General features: G+C 50.0%; 1 protein-coding gene across 1 annotated transcript; it reads left to right on the top strand.

Moving 5' to 3' along the window:
- Nucleotides 1-3,566: 3,566 nt before the first annotated feature.
- Nucleotides 3,567-4,394, top strand: LOC308321182 (eukaryotic translation initiation factor 3 subunit F-like; the record flags this gene model as incomplete). The annotated part of the gene is made up of 1 exon (XM_080772019.1): nt 3,567-4,394. The coding sequence occupies one exon, from the start codon at nt 3,567-3,569 to the stop codon at nt 4,392-4,394; it is 828 nt and encodes a 275-aa protein (XP_080628145.1).
- Nucleotides 4,395-13,790: the final 9,396 nt, after the last annotated feature.

The following is a 13,790-nucleotide window of genomic DNA, read 5'->3' as shown; positions in this document are numbered from 1 at the left end:
TTTCAGTCAAAAGCATAGTTCCAGCTAGCTCTAATGCGTTGCATTTAGAACGCATTTATTAGAGCTATGGACCAGAGCTAAGTTGCAGCCAGGGCTGCCAACCAACCCTCGTGGATTCTGCAGCCAGGAGTCTCCTTGATTTCAACCACACGTTTCCTTGAGGACTCCTTGATTTTTGTTATCATGGTAGGTAGGCTAAGGCTATAGTATGGTATTGATGATGATGATGATGATGATGATGATGATGATGTCTAATTAATGGGTTATGTAATGCAAAATAACTTATAAGTGGATCCTAGTGTAGATGTTGTGGTATAGGCCTAACAGTTTGGGACTCCAGTCAACTAAGTTTACAAGGATGGGCATTGACCATATGGCAATTATGCAGGAAATATAATTCTACTGCTTATACTTAGGCCTAAGGCTCATTCATAGTTTGGATTTTCGCCCCAGCCCTTCTCTCTGTTTTTACTCATAGCCAAGCATGATACATTGTTTGACAAAATGTCATGCTGCATTTATAAACTGTGTGGTTCAATTACAGTACACATGCTTCATTTTGAGGGAATGTAGTTTGTGAGATAGATGGATAGATCAAACGGCTACCAATTTTAAAAGTCAACCAAAGAACAGGATTCCTGCAAAAATACTTTGAAGAGTAGACCCTTAACAGGAGCCCTCAGCCCTCATACAAGGTTTATTCAATACATGCACTTTGTATCACAGCACCTCAAACTACTCCAGACATCCCAAAACAAACTGGTCAGGTTTGGCCTTTAGTCCACACAGTTCCACAAACCATGTACATTCATCCCAGATTCGGCTCAAACAAGGGGTTGAATTAATTTCGTTCCTATGCCACTAAAATAGTACAAAAATAGTACAAGATCACATCATGCAAGGTACCTTGCATGATACAAGGCACAGGGACATCTGGGACAAAAATGACTATTTTGTCTGAACATCTTTTATTTTGTTATGGTTGTTAAAGTAATGCATTGCAAAGTATACATTTGAACATGCAGCATTATCAGACTTCATTGTCACCTTCAACGTCTTGTCTTCAATAATCAATCAATATTGACAATATTTATTCTTTGGGTGGCAAAGCTTTCATCCAATCAGGATGAGAGGGGCCTTCCTCCAATCATGATCGAGTGGGGCAGGCCTTGGTGCACCTGCTGTTGGTCTGTTGTACTTCCACTGTAGAGCGTGTGCATGTGCACATCTTGTTACCATGTTTTTTTTTCTTCCAAATCACCCAAATCACTGAATGCTCCTTTAATAAGTGTCACCTAATTTCTTACTCTTGAGATGGTATAAATCAACCTGTACTGGCACCTACTGTATATCTTCTTTCAGTAATTGTTCACTTATCCTCAGTGTTTAGTTATATTTCTTTACTTTTACGTCATATGGCAGACAAGGATATTTCACTTTCAAAATAACTTTTGGTTATTTTATCCCTTTAATGTTTAATTGTTTAGAGCACTTTAAACAAACATAGAGTAGGCCTACAGCCAAGTCTATGGACTTTTAATGTTTGTTCAGAGCACTTTAAACAAACATTTCCAGTACGCAATCCTTCACTCTGCCCAGGTTATTGTGTGGGTCAAGTCTGTGCACTTGGAGGCCTGTCTATGATGTAGTTAATATTCAGTCAGGACAACTCAAGAATGGATGTTCTATATATTTAGTCTCCACCAGGCCGAAGGCCTTGGGGAGAGAGCATGTTTTGCCCTCCGTCCGTGTGTCCGTCCTTCCGATAACAGCTAATCTCTGGCACCGTTAATAAATCCCGGTCGATGCCAAACTTTGCACACACACTCCCTGGACAAACCTCCGCCCCAAATTTTGGTTTGGCGATGAATTGGATCTGCTTTTTAGGTACTGAGAATCTGAGATCAAGCGCATCAGTCCCAACCATAGGGAATCACAGTGTGAAATGTTGTAAAAATAATTACACCTGTGTGAAGTGAGGGGCGCTCTTATCATTATACATCATACATCCTCTCATGAACAACTGAATTTATTAGCAGATATGCTCGTCTACATATGACACGTTTTCCCTTCATTGTCGTCAGTGGTATTTAATGTCATATTTGGCGGACATTTGACCAAATGAATGAAGAATGGTGGTCCGTTATTGGCCAAGGGTTTCCATGGACATGCAGACCCAGCCGACTTATGACGTAAATTCTCCATTTATTGTCATTGTTCATTTTCCTCAGACTTTTCAAAAAGTATTTATTTAAAGACGTTAATTTACACTGCGGACAAATCCAACTCGAGTTACGACAAATCATGACAATAAACACAATGTTTTGGGCCAATCAAATAATTTGTCTTTTTAATTATTTGATCGGCCCAAAACATTGTGTTTACTGTCATATGATTTGTCACAACTCGAGTTGGCTTTGTCCACGGCGTAAACGTCTTTAAATAAATACTTTTTGAAAAGTCTATGAGGACTTCTCGTTGTCATGAAAGGGGGCGGGACTGTGGCGCTCTATAGCTGTTTATAGAAAAATACATATTTAGCCACTTGTTAAAATGCCCCCCCCCCCCACTGTCAAAAATAGCTAGAATCGCTAAAACGAAAGCAGCAAATGAAAACATAAATCAACTAGAACTGCCTACTTGCTTGTTGCATACAAGTAGGCCGTAAATGGCCTACTAGTGCGCAAGCAGAGCACGCAAGTACTGTCGACCGCTACAAACTGTCAAATCTCAGCTTCTCTGTGAAAGAACGTTTGAAATATTGAACTATTATGTTTAGCTATTTGGTACGTAGGCTACCTAGTTTTTGGAGGTAAAAAAGTACTATTGCTTTAAATGTAGTGATATCATTACTAAATCATGGTCAGAGTAATACGGATGAATGACGGCTTTCGATGGTGACGTATATGTTGATCAGTGTCGGGTGGATTAAAGGAAATGCCTCTATGTATATGTCATTTTTAGTGGTATACTGTGGTTACTTTGCGTATGCCCCGTTTGATGCGTATGTATCGTAGCAGCATATGACGTCAGGGTATAACTGGTACAACTAGCTCTCAATGATGACGTAATAAAGATGTGGATTAAAGGGCCGAATGCCATTGGTTTTCGATGGTGACGTCATTGCGTCACCATTACAACAACTGTGATGTCATCAAGATAGTCCAATCAGTGTGCAGGCTGTGACACACGAAGAGTTCAATATATAAATGAACGTCAAACATGTCAACACTAAAGGTTTCTTGTCGCAGTAACACGGGAAGCGTATAACATCAAGTACCATTTCAACCATCACCAATACTTTGACGAGCAACCACAAAGACAAGGTAGTCCTATTTCAACCACAAAGACACGGTAGTCCTATTTCAACCACAAAGACACGGTAGTCCTATTTCAACCACAAAGACACGGTAGTCCTATTTCAACCACAAAGACAAGGTCGTCCTATTTCAACCACAAAGACACGGTAGTCCTATTTCAACCACAAAGACACGGTAGTCCTATTTCAACCACAAAGACAAGGTCGTCCTATTTCAACCACAAAGACAAGGTAGTCCTATTTCACAATGTCGGTGTTTGGACCAGTGGTGAAAATCCACCCCGTGGTCCTCGCCTCCATCGCCGATTCCTACGAACGGAGGAACGAGGGCGCGAGCCGCGTGATCGGGACCCTGCTGGGCACCGTCGACAAGCACGCCATCCAGGTGACCGACTGCTTCGCCGTGCCTCACACCGAGACGGAGGAGGAGGTCGCCGTGGACATGGAGTTCGCCAAGAACATGTACGAGCGCCACAAGAAGGTGTCGGCCGGCGAGGTCGTCGTCGGGTGGTACGCCACGGGCTGCTGCTTCAGCATCACGGACCACTCGCTGATGATCCACAAGTACTACTGCCGCGAGGCCGCCAACCCCGTTCACCTGATCGTGGACGCGGCGCTGCAGAGCGGCAGGATGGACAGCCGCGCCTACGTCAGCGCGCAGATGGGCGTGCCGGGGAGGACGGTCGGCGTGACGTTCACGCCTCTGAGCGTCGAGTACGTCTACTACAACAACGAGAGGATCGGCGTGGACCTCCTGCAGAGGACCCGTACCACTCCCACCCGGACCACGGGTCTGACCGGCGACCCGTCCCAGGTGGCCTGCTCCGCGGCCAAGGTACAGGACATGTTGGCCACGGTGCTGTCGTACATCGAGGACGTGCTGTCCGGGAAGGTCACGGCGGACAGCGGCGTGGGCCGTTTCCTGATGGACATGGTCGACAAGGTGCCCCTCGTCTCGGCGGAGGACTTCGGGGCCGTGCACAACTCCAACGTCAACGACCTGTCCATGGTGATGTACCTGTGCAACCTCGCGCAGGCTCAAATCGCCCTGAACGAGAAGCTGCTGCTGCTCTGAGCGTCGGATTACGCACGTTTTCTTTGGAGTGGTTAATATGTATTCATTATTGTCCACTATTGTTGCTCTGAGACAAATAAAGGTGTTAAACGTCTAGTATAACTCGACCCTAACGGTGACAATGGCTGACAAATAGTCCTTCAAAGGAGAGAACGGTGCAACCTCGCGCAGGCTCAAATCGCCCTGAACGAGAAGCTGCTGCTGCTCTGAGCGTCGGATTACGCACGTTTTCTTTGGAGTGGTTAATATGTATTCATTATTGTCCACTATTGTTGCTCTGAGACAAATAAAGGTGTTAAACGTCTAGTATAACTCGACCCTAACGGTGACAATGGCTGACAAATAGTCCTTCAAAGGAGAGAACGGCACTGACGCTGCTCCTGATTCCAGCAAGGCGAAGATAGGATGGTTGGCAGGAGTAAAATATTACTTTGGTAAAATAAGGTACCGCTAGAGATGTGCATGCACTTGGTGGATCTCCACCAGCAACGACATGCGGCCAATATGGCCAAGTCATCTATGGTGCCAGACCAGTACAATGATGTCAGTCATCTCCATATTTGGGAAAAGTTTCAGTCAAATCCGACTTCCTGACTTGCAGTATAAATTAAACTAGAAAATGGGGTATTAAACGGCATGGCTTCCATTGTTGATCTCAGACTTCTCGGTGGCCAGTCTACGTCAGTTGCCTATGTTTTATCTAAGTCATATCTCTTTATATTTGGGAAAGGATGTAGCCCGATCCAACCGCCATTCACTTCCATTAACATGTATGTAATCAAAGAAATCAACACAGAAAAGACCCACTTGTAGACAGATGACTAGCCTATTATAGTAAGCCACGTTGTATAAAAATCACACCCATGTGAAGTGAGGGGTGCTCTTATCATCATACATCATCTCATTCTGGCCAATCACAATTTGCATCCTCACTTTTCCGTCTTCAAGTTTCTGCCCTCACTTTTATCTTCAATATACCTTTATGTACTTTACTCAGTCAATCAAATCATCGCTATGGGGTGATCAGCCAATCACACACCAATGTTTGTGTTGGGGCTGGCATCCCTCAGAAATCACACTTTCACACTTTTATTTTTTTAGTCATCACAGTATAGAAATCACACCTGTGTGAAGTGAGGGGTGCTAATATATTAAAGTCTAACTCATGTTGATTAGGTAATGTAATGGTGATGTAAAACAAACAGTGCCAACACAAACATTAAACGCCATCAACAATATGACATAATGAGTTACATTATGACGTACATTTTCCCTTCATTGTCAATGTCCTATACACAACAAACATTAAACCTACTGTATAGGAGGGGCTGACGCCCCTCAAAAACAATACAGTGAACAAAACATACAAATATTAGAAGGGTAAAGTGCTAGGCTGAGGCAAAAAGCCCAAGGGACTTTTACGAGGCCTCTACCATGTAAAACACAATGAAACATTGTTACGAAGGAACGTCACGAGGTCTCTGACATCAATACCGGGACGTCAGAGCGTGACATCACCCCGACGTCCCGGGACTATAAGAAGAGTGCCTGCGCAGGTTATAGACAGAATGAAGTAAGAAAGAACCCAGATCACCTAGCAGACACCATATCAAGGCCTCGCTAGTAATCCCCGGTTCTGCCTGCGTTCAAAGGAAATAGGCCCTGTTCTCCTATTAATCCTTCGGCACTCGTTCTCACCAGACCAGACAAGGAGGCCCTGTAGGGTCACCCTCGGTTACAACTGGTCCTTCCGCCTAGGACAAGAGGCCAAGAGAGTACGGCCTACCCCCTATCTCGACTGACCGCTCCCCAGCGCGACGAAACCTAAGGAAGACGCCCTAACACCGTCTACATACAGTCCCCACCTCACCCACTGAGAATCTTCATCATGGCCCAGCAGGACGGGCATCAACCCGACGCTGCCTCAACGGAGGCCAACCTTGCCCTAGCGGCCCGAGTCGAACTGGCTCGGGCCGTCGGCGGTCATGCCGACACAATAGCGGCCATGACCCAGGCGGCCCAGGACAGACGCCACGCAGAGACAATAGCGGCCATGACCGCCATGACCGCGTCCATCGCGGCCATGACCGCGTCCTCTGCAGATTTCATTGCAGCCATGTCGGCCCGTACAATTGGGGGACCCCAGGCCCCAGCTCCGCCCACGGAGCGTGCCAACGCCCCGCCAGACGCCAACCGCCACAGTTCCGACACTGGCTACCAGCCATACGACGAACCATACCCCAGCGAACGGCCGGCAGATCAACCGCATCGCAGCCGCCCACCCCATTGGTCCTACAATCGCTTCGCGGATTGGGTGCAAAACTTCGGCGACAACACGAGGTACTCCGACCCCTGTCGTTCGGCTTTACGACCCGAACGCCAGCCCGTTTGTCGCCCGGCTTTACGACCCGAACGCCAGCCCGTTTGTCGCCCGGCTTTACGACCCGAACGCCACGGCTCAGTCTGCATGCGCCAGGCCGCAGCTCCGCCCACGGAGCGCGCCAATGCGCCCCCGAACGCCGAACGCCACGGCTCAGTCTGCATGCGCCAGGACGCAGCTCCGCCCACGGAGCCTGCCAATGCGCACCCGGACGTCGAACGTCACGGTTCAGCCTGTACGGGTCAGGCCCCAGCTCCGCCCTCGGAACACGGACCGCCTGCCAACGGGCCCCCCAAGGGCACCGAGCACGGACCCGGCAATGCTTACCACGCACAGTCGTCGGGCACAGACCCGCATTACCGCAACGACCGACCGCCCACTAGCCAACTGGCCCTCGGTGCGATGCGAGCCCACGCCCCGCCCACTCAGGACACGGCACGGCCAGCAGACACACCACCCCACCCAGTGCGCTACATCGCAGAGCCCACTCTGCCCACCGATGTTGGAATCCAGCACCCGGAGAACGAGGCCCGTGAGCACTCTGCCTCACCGGGTGGAGACAGCAGCATACGTGGTACCCCTCCGCCAGCACCCGACGCTACGGTCGACGGGGGGAGGAAGATCGGCCCCGGCCTCGATATGGTCGACCGCGGCGCCGGCACTCCCGGCCACCCCGTCACTCAAGAGGGAAAGCCGGCAGCGAACCTCCACTCAGGAGAGTTCAAGGGAAGCCAAGCGACCACCGAGGACATTCAGCTTTACGACCTGAACGCCCCCAAAGTGCCGATTGCCACAGTGCCAACGGCCGAGACGTCTGTCTCAAGCACAGCTCTAACCGCCACAACGCTGGCAGCCAAGGCTGTGTCCGTCCCCGCCCCAAGAGCGAGCACACCGCTAGAGACCAAGAGATTTAGCATCGCGCAACCCAGCATCGCGCATACAGGGAACAAGGGGAGCACCACCTTAGCCCCAATGAGTGGCCAAGTCGCCACGCTCCACCTTGTCCTTCGTGTGAACTCGCCTCGAGACGAGCATGTGCATTCATTACAGCAGCAGACCGGGAAGACATCCCACCCGGCGCCCAGGAGAGGCGACAATGTCCCGCTCGATGGAGAGCCGCTGCAGATAAACGAGATGAAAACGAACAAAGCCAGGCCGGTCAGACTAGGCCGGCTAGGTTTGGCAATTCTGGTAATCTCACTGACAGCCGCAGTTGTTCATCACACCGGCACGGCACGGCCCAGGCAACCGCTAATGATCACCGCAGGCAACCAGAAGATTAGCGCCCATTGGAGGAACGACTGGTTGGTAACAATCGACCCGAGCACGTCCCAGCCCGGCAACCCGCCGGGACCACCAACGAGGCTCCGTGCAGCCAAGGCCGAACTTCCCGGCCCGCCCGGCCTCAGATCAGTCATGAAACAGCAGGAGCCCGTATCCCTGGCAGTCATTGGTTGGACACTCCCAGCGGCCGCTAGCTGGACACGATCCCACACCACGTTCAAACGCCTCATGCTTGAGGTAGCAGGAGGTAGCAGGAGCTATGGTGCCTCCTCCACTCATCATTTCAGATGCTGTAAGACGCCCTCCCATGCTACCCGAACGTCAAATGGTCGAATGGCCCTGGCGCCCACCGACCAACAGGTCCGCTGACTGCAAGTCAGCGGCGAAGTCGGCGTTCCGCAGCCTAGTGCTGTCCGACACTCCAGCCTCGTCCTATAAAGGACGCACCAAGGCCACTGCGTTTAAATAACGCAGGGGGGGAGAGAAACAAACGGAACAAACCACAGCGACAGCGCACGCCGACACGATGAATACGCCACAACGGCCCAAGCAGCGCTGCGCAGCTCACCTCCAGCATTGATGCGCCGCCACCACCCAGCGGCGCCGACGACCACCTGGTCCTCGCAGTCTGAACGACAAGCCCGTCGGCACTCTGAGTCTGCGAGAGCACCTCAACACACCTCAGGGCAGAGTCTGATGGAAGCCTTCGCGCACACGAGACCAGAGCCCGGAGCGGCGATGGCCGCCATGGGTGTGAGGGGGGGAGCTCGAGGGAGGACTCCCCACCCGCACTACAGCCGTAGTGCCAAGGTCCCAAGGCAGAGTTGCACCCAATCCGAAACACCAGCGACGCAAGCCGCCCCAGAGGAAGCGGCGAGTTCGGCGCCGATCAAGAGGAGCCATCCTGGACTCCAGGCCTGCATGCCTGATCCGGACACCGGATCGCCCTCCCCATGGGCCAGCCCGATGCCACCAGTCGCGAAGCCAAACTGCCCAGCGACAACCCCCGGTTCCACACCGGCCAGTCGCCCCTCGTGAAGAAGCCCCAGACGCAGTCACGCAGCCGCAACTACACACGGCCCATGACGCGGCTGTTCGAGTTCCAGGAAGCTGCCGGCTGCAGCCGCAGTGACAAGAGGAAACGGATAGTGAAGCTGATAGCTTCACTAAGGGGGAGTGTTACGAAGGAACGTCACGAGGTCTCTGACATCAATACCGGGACGTCAGAGCGTGACATCACCCCGACGTCCCGGGACTATAAGAAGAGTGCCTGCGCAGGTTATAGACAGAATGAAGTAAGAAAGAACCCAGATCACCTAGCAGACACCATATCAAGGCCTCGCTAGTAATCCCCGGTTCTGCCTGCGTTCAAAGGAAATAGGCCCTGTTCTCCTATTAATCCTTCGGCACTCGTTCTCACCAGACCAGACAAGGAGGCCCTGTAGGGTCACCCTCGGTTACAAACATTGTACAAGAAATATAGAATATCCAGAATACAAATGAATGAATGACGTTATTTAAGTGTCATGCCACCTCGTGGCCCATCCCTCATGGGATTATATGACACCCTTATATGACGCCCTTACTGGCTGTACATTGCTTTTTTCCTTAAGTCCCAGGAGTTTTCTAGATAGTTTGCCAATTTAAAAATATATATTTCAAATAATACATGATTGCAGTATAAAAAACAAGAACAAAACTAAAAACGGCAACAACATATTAAAGAACAGATAAAACAAAGAATTACTGGTCAATTACTGGAATTACTTGGTACTGGTCAAGTGGGTCCTAAACTGAAATAATTTAATGAAGTAGAATTATATGAGATTGCTGTATAGCTGTTCCGTATAGCTGGGCCCCCCTGTATCTGATTGTACTGTATTATCATACAGTACAATAGTACATCATCACATTCCGTGCTCAGCCAATCAAATCACATTCCGTGCTACAGACACACACACCACAAAGCTGTGCATAGGAGGGGCGCTCCTCAAAAATACTTCAACCTTAACGCTAACTGTGACAATGACTGACAATAAGAGTCCTTCAAAGTGAGAAAACAGCACAGATATGTTGCCTTTAGCCACTTTCAGTAGGAATCTCCAAATGGGCATACAAGGGATAAGGCCTGATACACAGTATGGGCATAAACGGTACAAGGACTGACGGATACAGATATCTTATATGGGCATATCAGTAGGATCGGCGGTGCAACGTAGGTCCTAGATTGTTAGTAACTAGGGTTAGTTATAGAAATCAGACCCGTCTGAAGTGAGTGGTACTGTACTGTACTGTACTGTACTGTACTGTACTGTACTGTACTGTACTGTACTGTACTGTACTAGCCCTCCTCCCTGGCCTGTGTGTGTCTGTGTGTTAGGCTGTGCAACCGTGACACTTGGTGGCGAACCAACGCAATATTTTTGTCCTCGGACACGGGGACAGACCCTGCCACACACATATATCTGTCTATAGGAGTGGTTGCACCACTCAAAAACACTGACACTGGTGAATTCTGGACGATATAACATGCCATGGTGATTGATTGATTGATTGAAGTATTTATTAAATATTAACAGTTTTCAGAATTACAGTACATTTCAAGCACAAACTCAATACAAAGACTGTTAACTGTGAGTGGACGACCCAATTAAGTATTACACTTGTTTACAAGAGGGTCCACCATGTTCAATTAATCACAAATGAAGGGAAGGGAACCTCCTGAAGGTCTTGGAGTATATAACGAGATCTTCATCAAGGAGAAGAATGAATGGGAAGAGAGCCTTCAGGAAAGGGAGAAAACAAATGGAAGGACAGACTCCAAATGATTTAGAGAAAAGGATCTTCTGCTGTGCAGAGCAAAACGTCCCTGCCAAATGTGTGAACTCACTGGACCCAAACACTGCACCCACAAACATCGCTTTGAGAACAATAACAGAAAGCTGAAACGTGAGAGAGAATCAGTCATGCTCATCATTCAGATACATTTGACTCCCGGATAGAAAATGGAAACGTGAGAGAGAATCGGTCATGCTCATCATTCAGATTAATTTGATTCCCGGCAACGGGGTTCTGTGTGGAGAGTGTCTAACTGGGCGTTGTTACTGGAGGTATAGAGTGTAGTGGACTGGTTTCTTTAGCTGTCACATGTCACAAAACTAAAGTATTAACAGTCTTGGCATTACATACAATCCCTCCATCCATCCAGGATCCATCTGTGGGTCTGTCTGCCTTCTTACAAACGCTGAACCCGATCAGTGACAAAATAATGTCTTGTGCAAACTACCAGAAGGCCAAAGAAGTATGATTGTCAATGCATGTCAAAGATCAAGAATCATCACTCATACGTCACTCACTCTTAGATGTCACCTCTGTCACTCACTCATGTGAAATGTTTTGCCCAAATTTGAAGTAATTATCATACAGTAGGCTAAGTCATAATTGCAGTCAACTGGGACTGACATTGTAGACTGTACACATGAACAAACCGCTGAGTCGACGCTGACTCTATATTTGGTCTGCTCCTCTTCCCCTTTATATCAGATCTGGATACGGAAATAGCTTACATTTGTGTAATTTGAAAAACAAATTCCTGGAGATGATAAATGTTAAACTTGGAGAACAAGGTGTCAAATGAGGTGATTATACACATCCCCCAGGAGGAAAGTGAGCAAGGGGAGAAGTGGAAAGATGTGACTCCAACTGGTTCAAAAAAGAAAGCCTATAGTTTGACAAATGGAACTATGGAAGGAGGAGAGACTCCAACTGATTAGAGGAAAGTTTTGCTCTGTACAGCAGAAGTACAGCAAAATGTTTGTTAACTCACACTGGACCCAGCACACAGAAACCTTGCTTTGTCTGAGAACAACAGAAAGGTGAAACATGTAAGAGACGTAACTGTCCGTTATCTGATTTTTACATTAGATTGAACAAAATCGTAAGGGAAGTTGTACTATACAACGTAGTTTCGGGAGAAGAGACCTCCTTCCGCTTGACCTTAACCACAACCACTCCTCCCTCATTATCAACAACTCCTCCCTCCTCATCAACTCATCTGAACCACTCCTCCCTCATTATCAACAACTCCTCCCTCCTCATCAACTCACCTGCCTTTCATTATCACCCAGCCAATCCCTGGCGCAATCACCACAGCATAAATACACCTGCGATCTCTCAACCAAGTTGTTTGTTCTGCTCCACGACAGACCAAACATGGGTTGTGAGTACTGCACTTGTAGATCGGCCATTTTCACTATTCTTCAAAATCGCCATCACTTTATTCCTTGCTAGGAACTGTTATTTAACAGCTTATCAAATCATTGTCGTGTGCTTGCAGACCAGCTACTTCTGCTATTCATTGTCCACACTATGCTTGAGTATGAGTTAAATTATTTTATCAAGTGCCACTAACACTTGTCATGTTCCAGTCTAACTACTGTAGTATCATGCTCTCAGTAGTTCCAATCTTACACACGTTTCCTCGAAACGTTCGTAATTTTACTAAAGCTTTTGTACAAGTGTTCAAGTGCTCCAGCCATTTTCTAAACACCTCAAGCAGTTCTCTCTGAACGCCTCCTCTCTAAACGCCTCTGATGAAAAGCTCTTCTGAACAACACCTCCAGCCATCACTACCATACAGGGGAGTCAACTCTATTACAACACTTTGATACTGGTTCAGTCTCTAAGTATGACATTATTGCATCTAACGGTTCAACCAATTGTTTTGTGCCATAACATCCCAGCTCAGCTGCAGCTTGAGCTTCACTCTGACTCCTCCTTCTACCTCACCGGAGTCCAGCCACTCAGCCGAGGTCCAGGCAGACTTGTCTCCCGGCCCTTCTCATCCCAGACTCGAGTGGCCCACTCACATGGACCTCACACACGACACGTGTGCCACCATGCTTCCCCCCCCCCTCCTCCCCCCTCCCTCCCTTGGATCGGCTCCGTGCTCCTTCCCCCCCCCCCCCTGCCTTGGATCGGCTCCGTGCTCCTCGATCGTTCGCCCTCCTCCCCCCTCCTACCTCCCCCCTCCCTCCCTAACGAGCATGCTGGTGGGTGCCGCCCCGCCCACCCTGGCCACGCCTCCCTCCAACTCCGCCCACCAGCCTCCTCCTGCTTCTCAGCAGCACCAAGAGGTCAGCAAGTGCCTCCTTCCTCTCCCCCTCAAGTCCGACGCCGCGCATCCCAGGACCACGCCATCTCCCCTTCCCCCCCCAGCCCCCCCGCCGTGGTCTCTCTCGACAACCAGCCCGCAAACGCTCCCCATCCGCTTCCTCATCAGCGTTGCCAAGCGGGCGTACGCCCCTCACCTCCCCGTCTCCTCCCCCTGCCTGCCAGGCTCACAGAGACCGCCACCCCCCCCCCCCCCCCTCCCCCCCACCTGCCCAGGCAAGCCCCTCCCGTTGTCAGGCTCGCCACTCTCCCACCCAGAGCCCACCCGGCGCCAGGCTCGCCACCGCTCGCCCCTCCCTCCTCCTCCCGTCCATCCCGAGCCCACTCAGCGCCAGGCCCGCCGACCTGGAGCCCACCCAGCGCCAGGCCCGCCGACCTGGAGCCCACCCAGCGCCAGGGCCGCCGACCTGGAGCCCACCCAGCGCCAGGCCCGCCGATCTGGAGCCCACCCAGCGCCAGGCTCGTCGCCGCGGACAGGCTCGCTACCGCTCACCACTCCCTCACCTGGAGCCCACCCAGCGCCAGGCCCGCCGACCTGGAGCCCGCCTCCTTCCCCCCCC

Source organism: Protomyctophum bolini, assembly GCF_963924005.1.
Source record: "Protomyctophum bolini genome assembly, chromosome: 9".
NCBI lineage: Eukaryota > Metazoa > Chordata > Actinopteri > Myctophiformes > Myctophidae > Protomyctophum > Protomyctophum bolini.
Note: the sequence above shows the minus strand (reverse complement) of the source record. Positions and strands in the feature narration are given on the sequence as shown.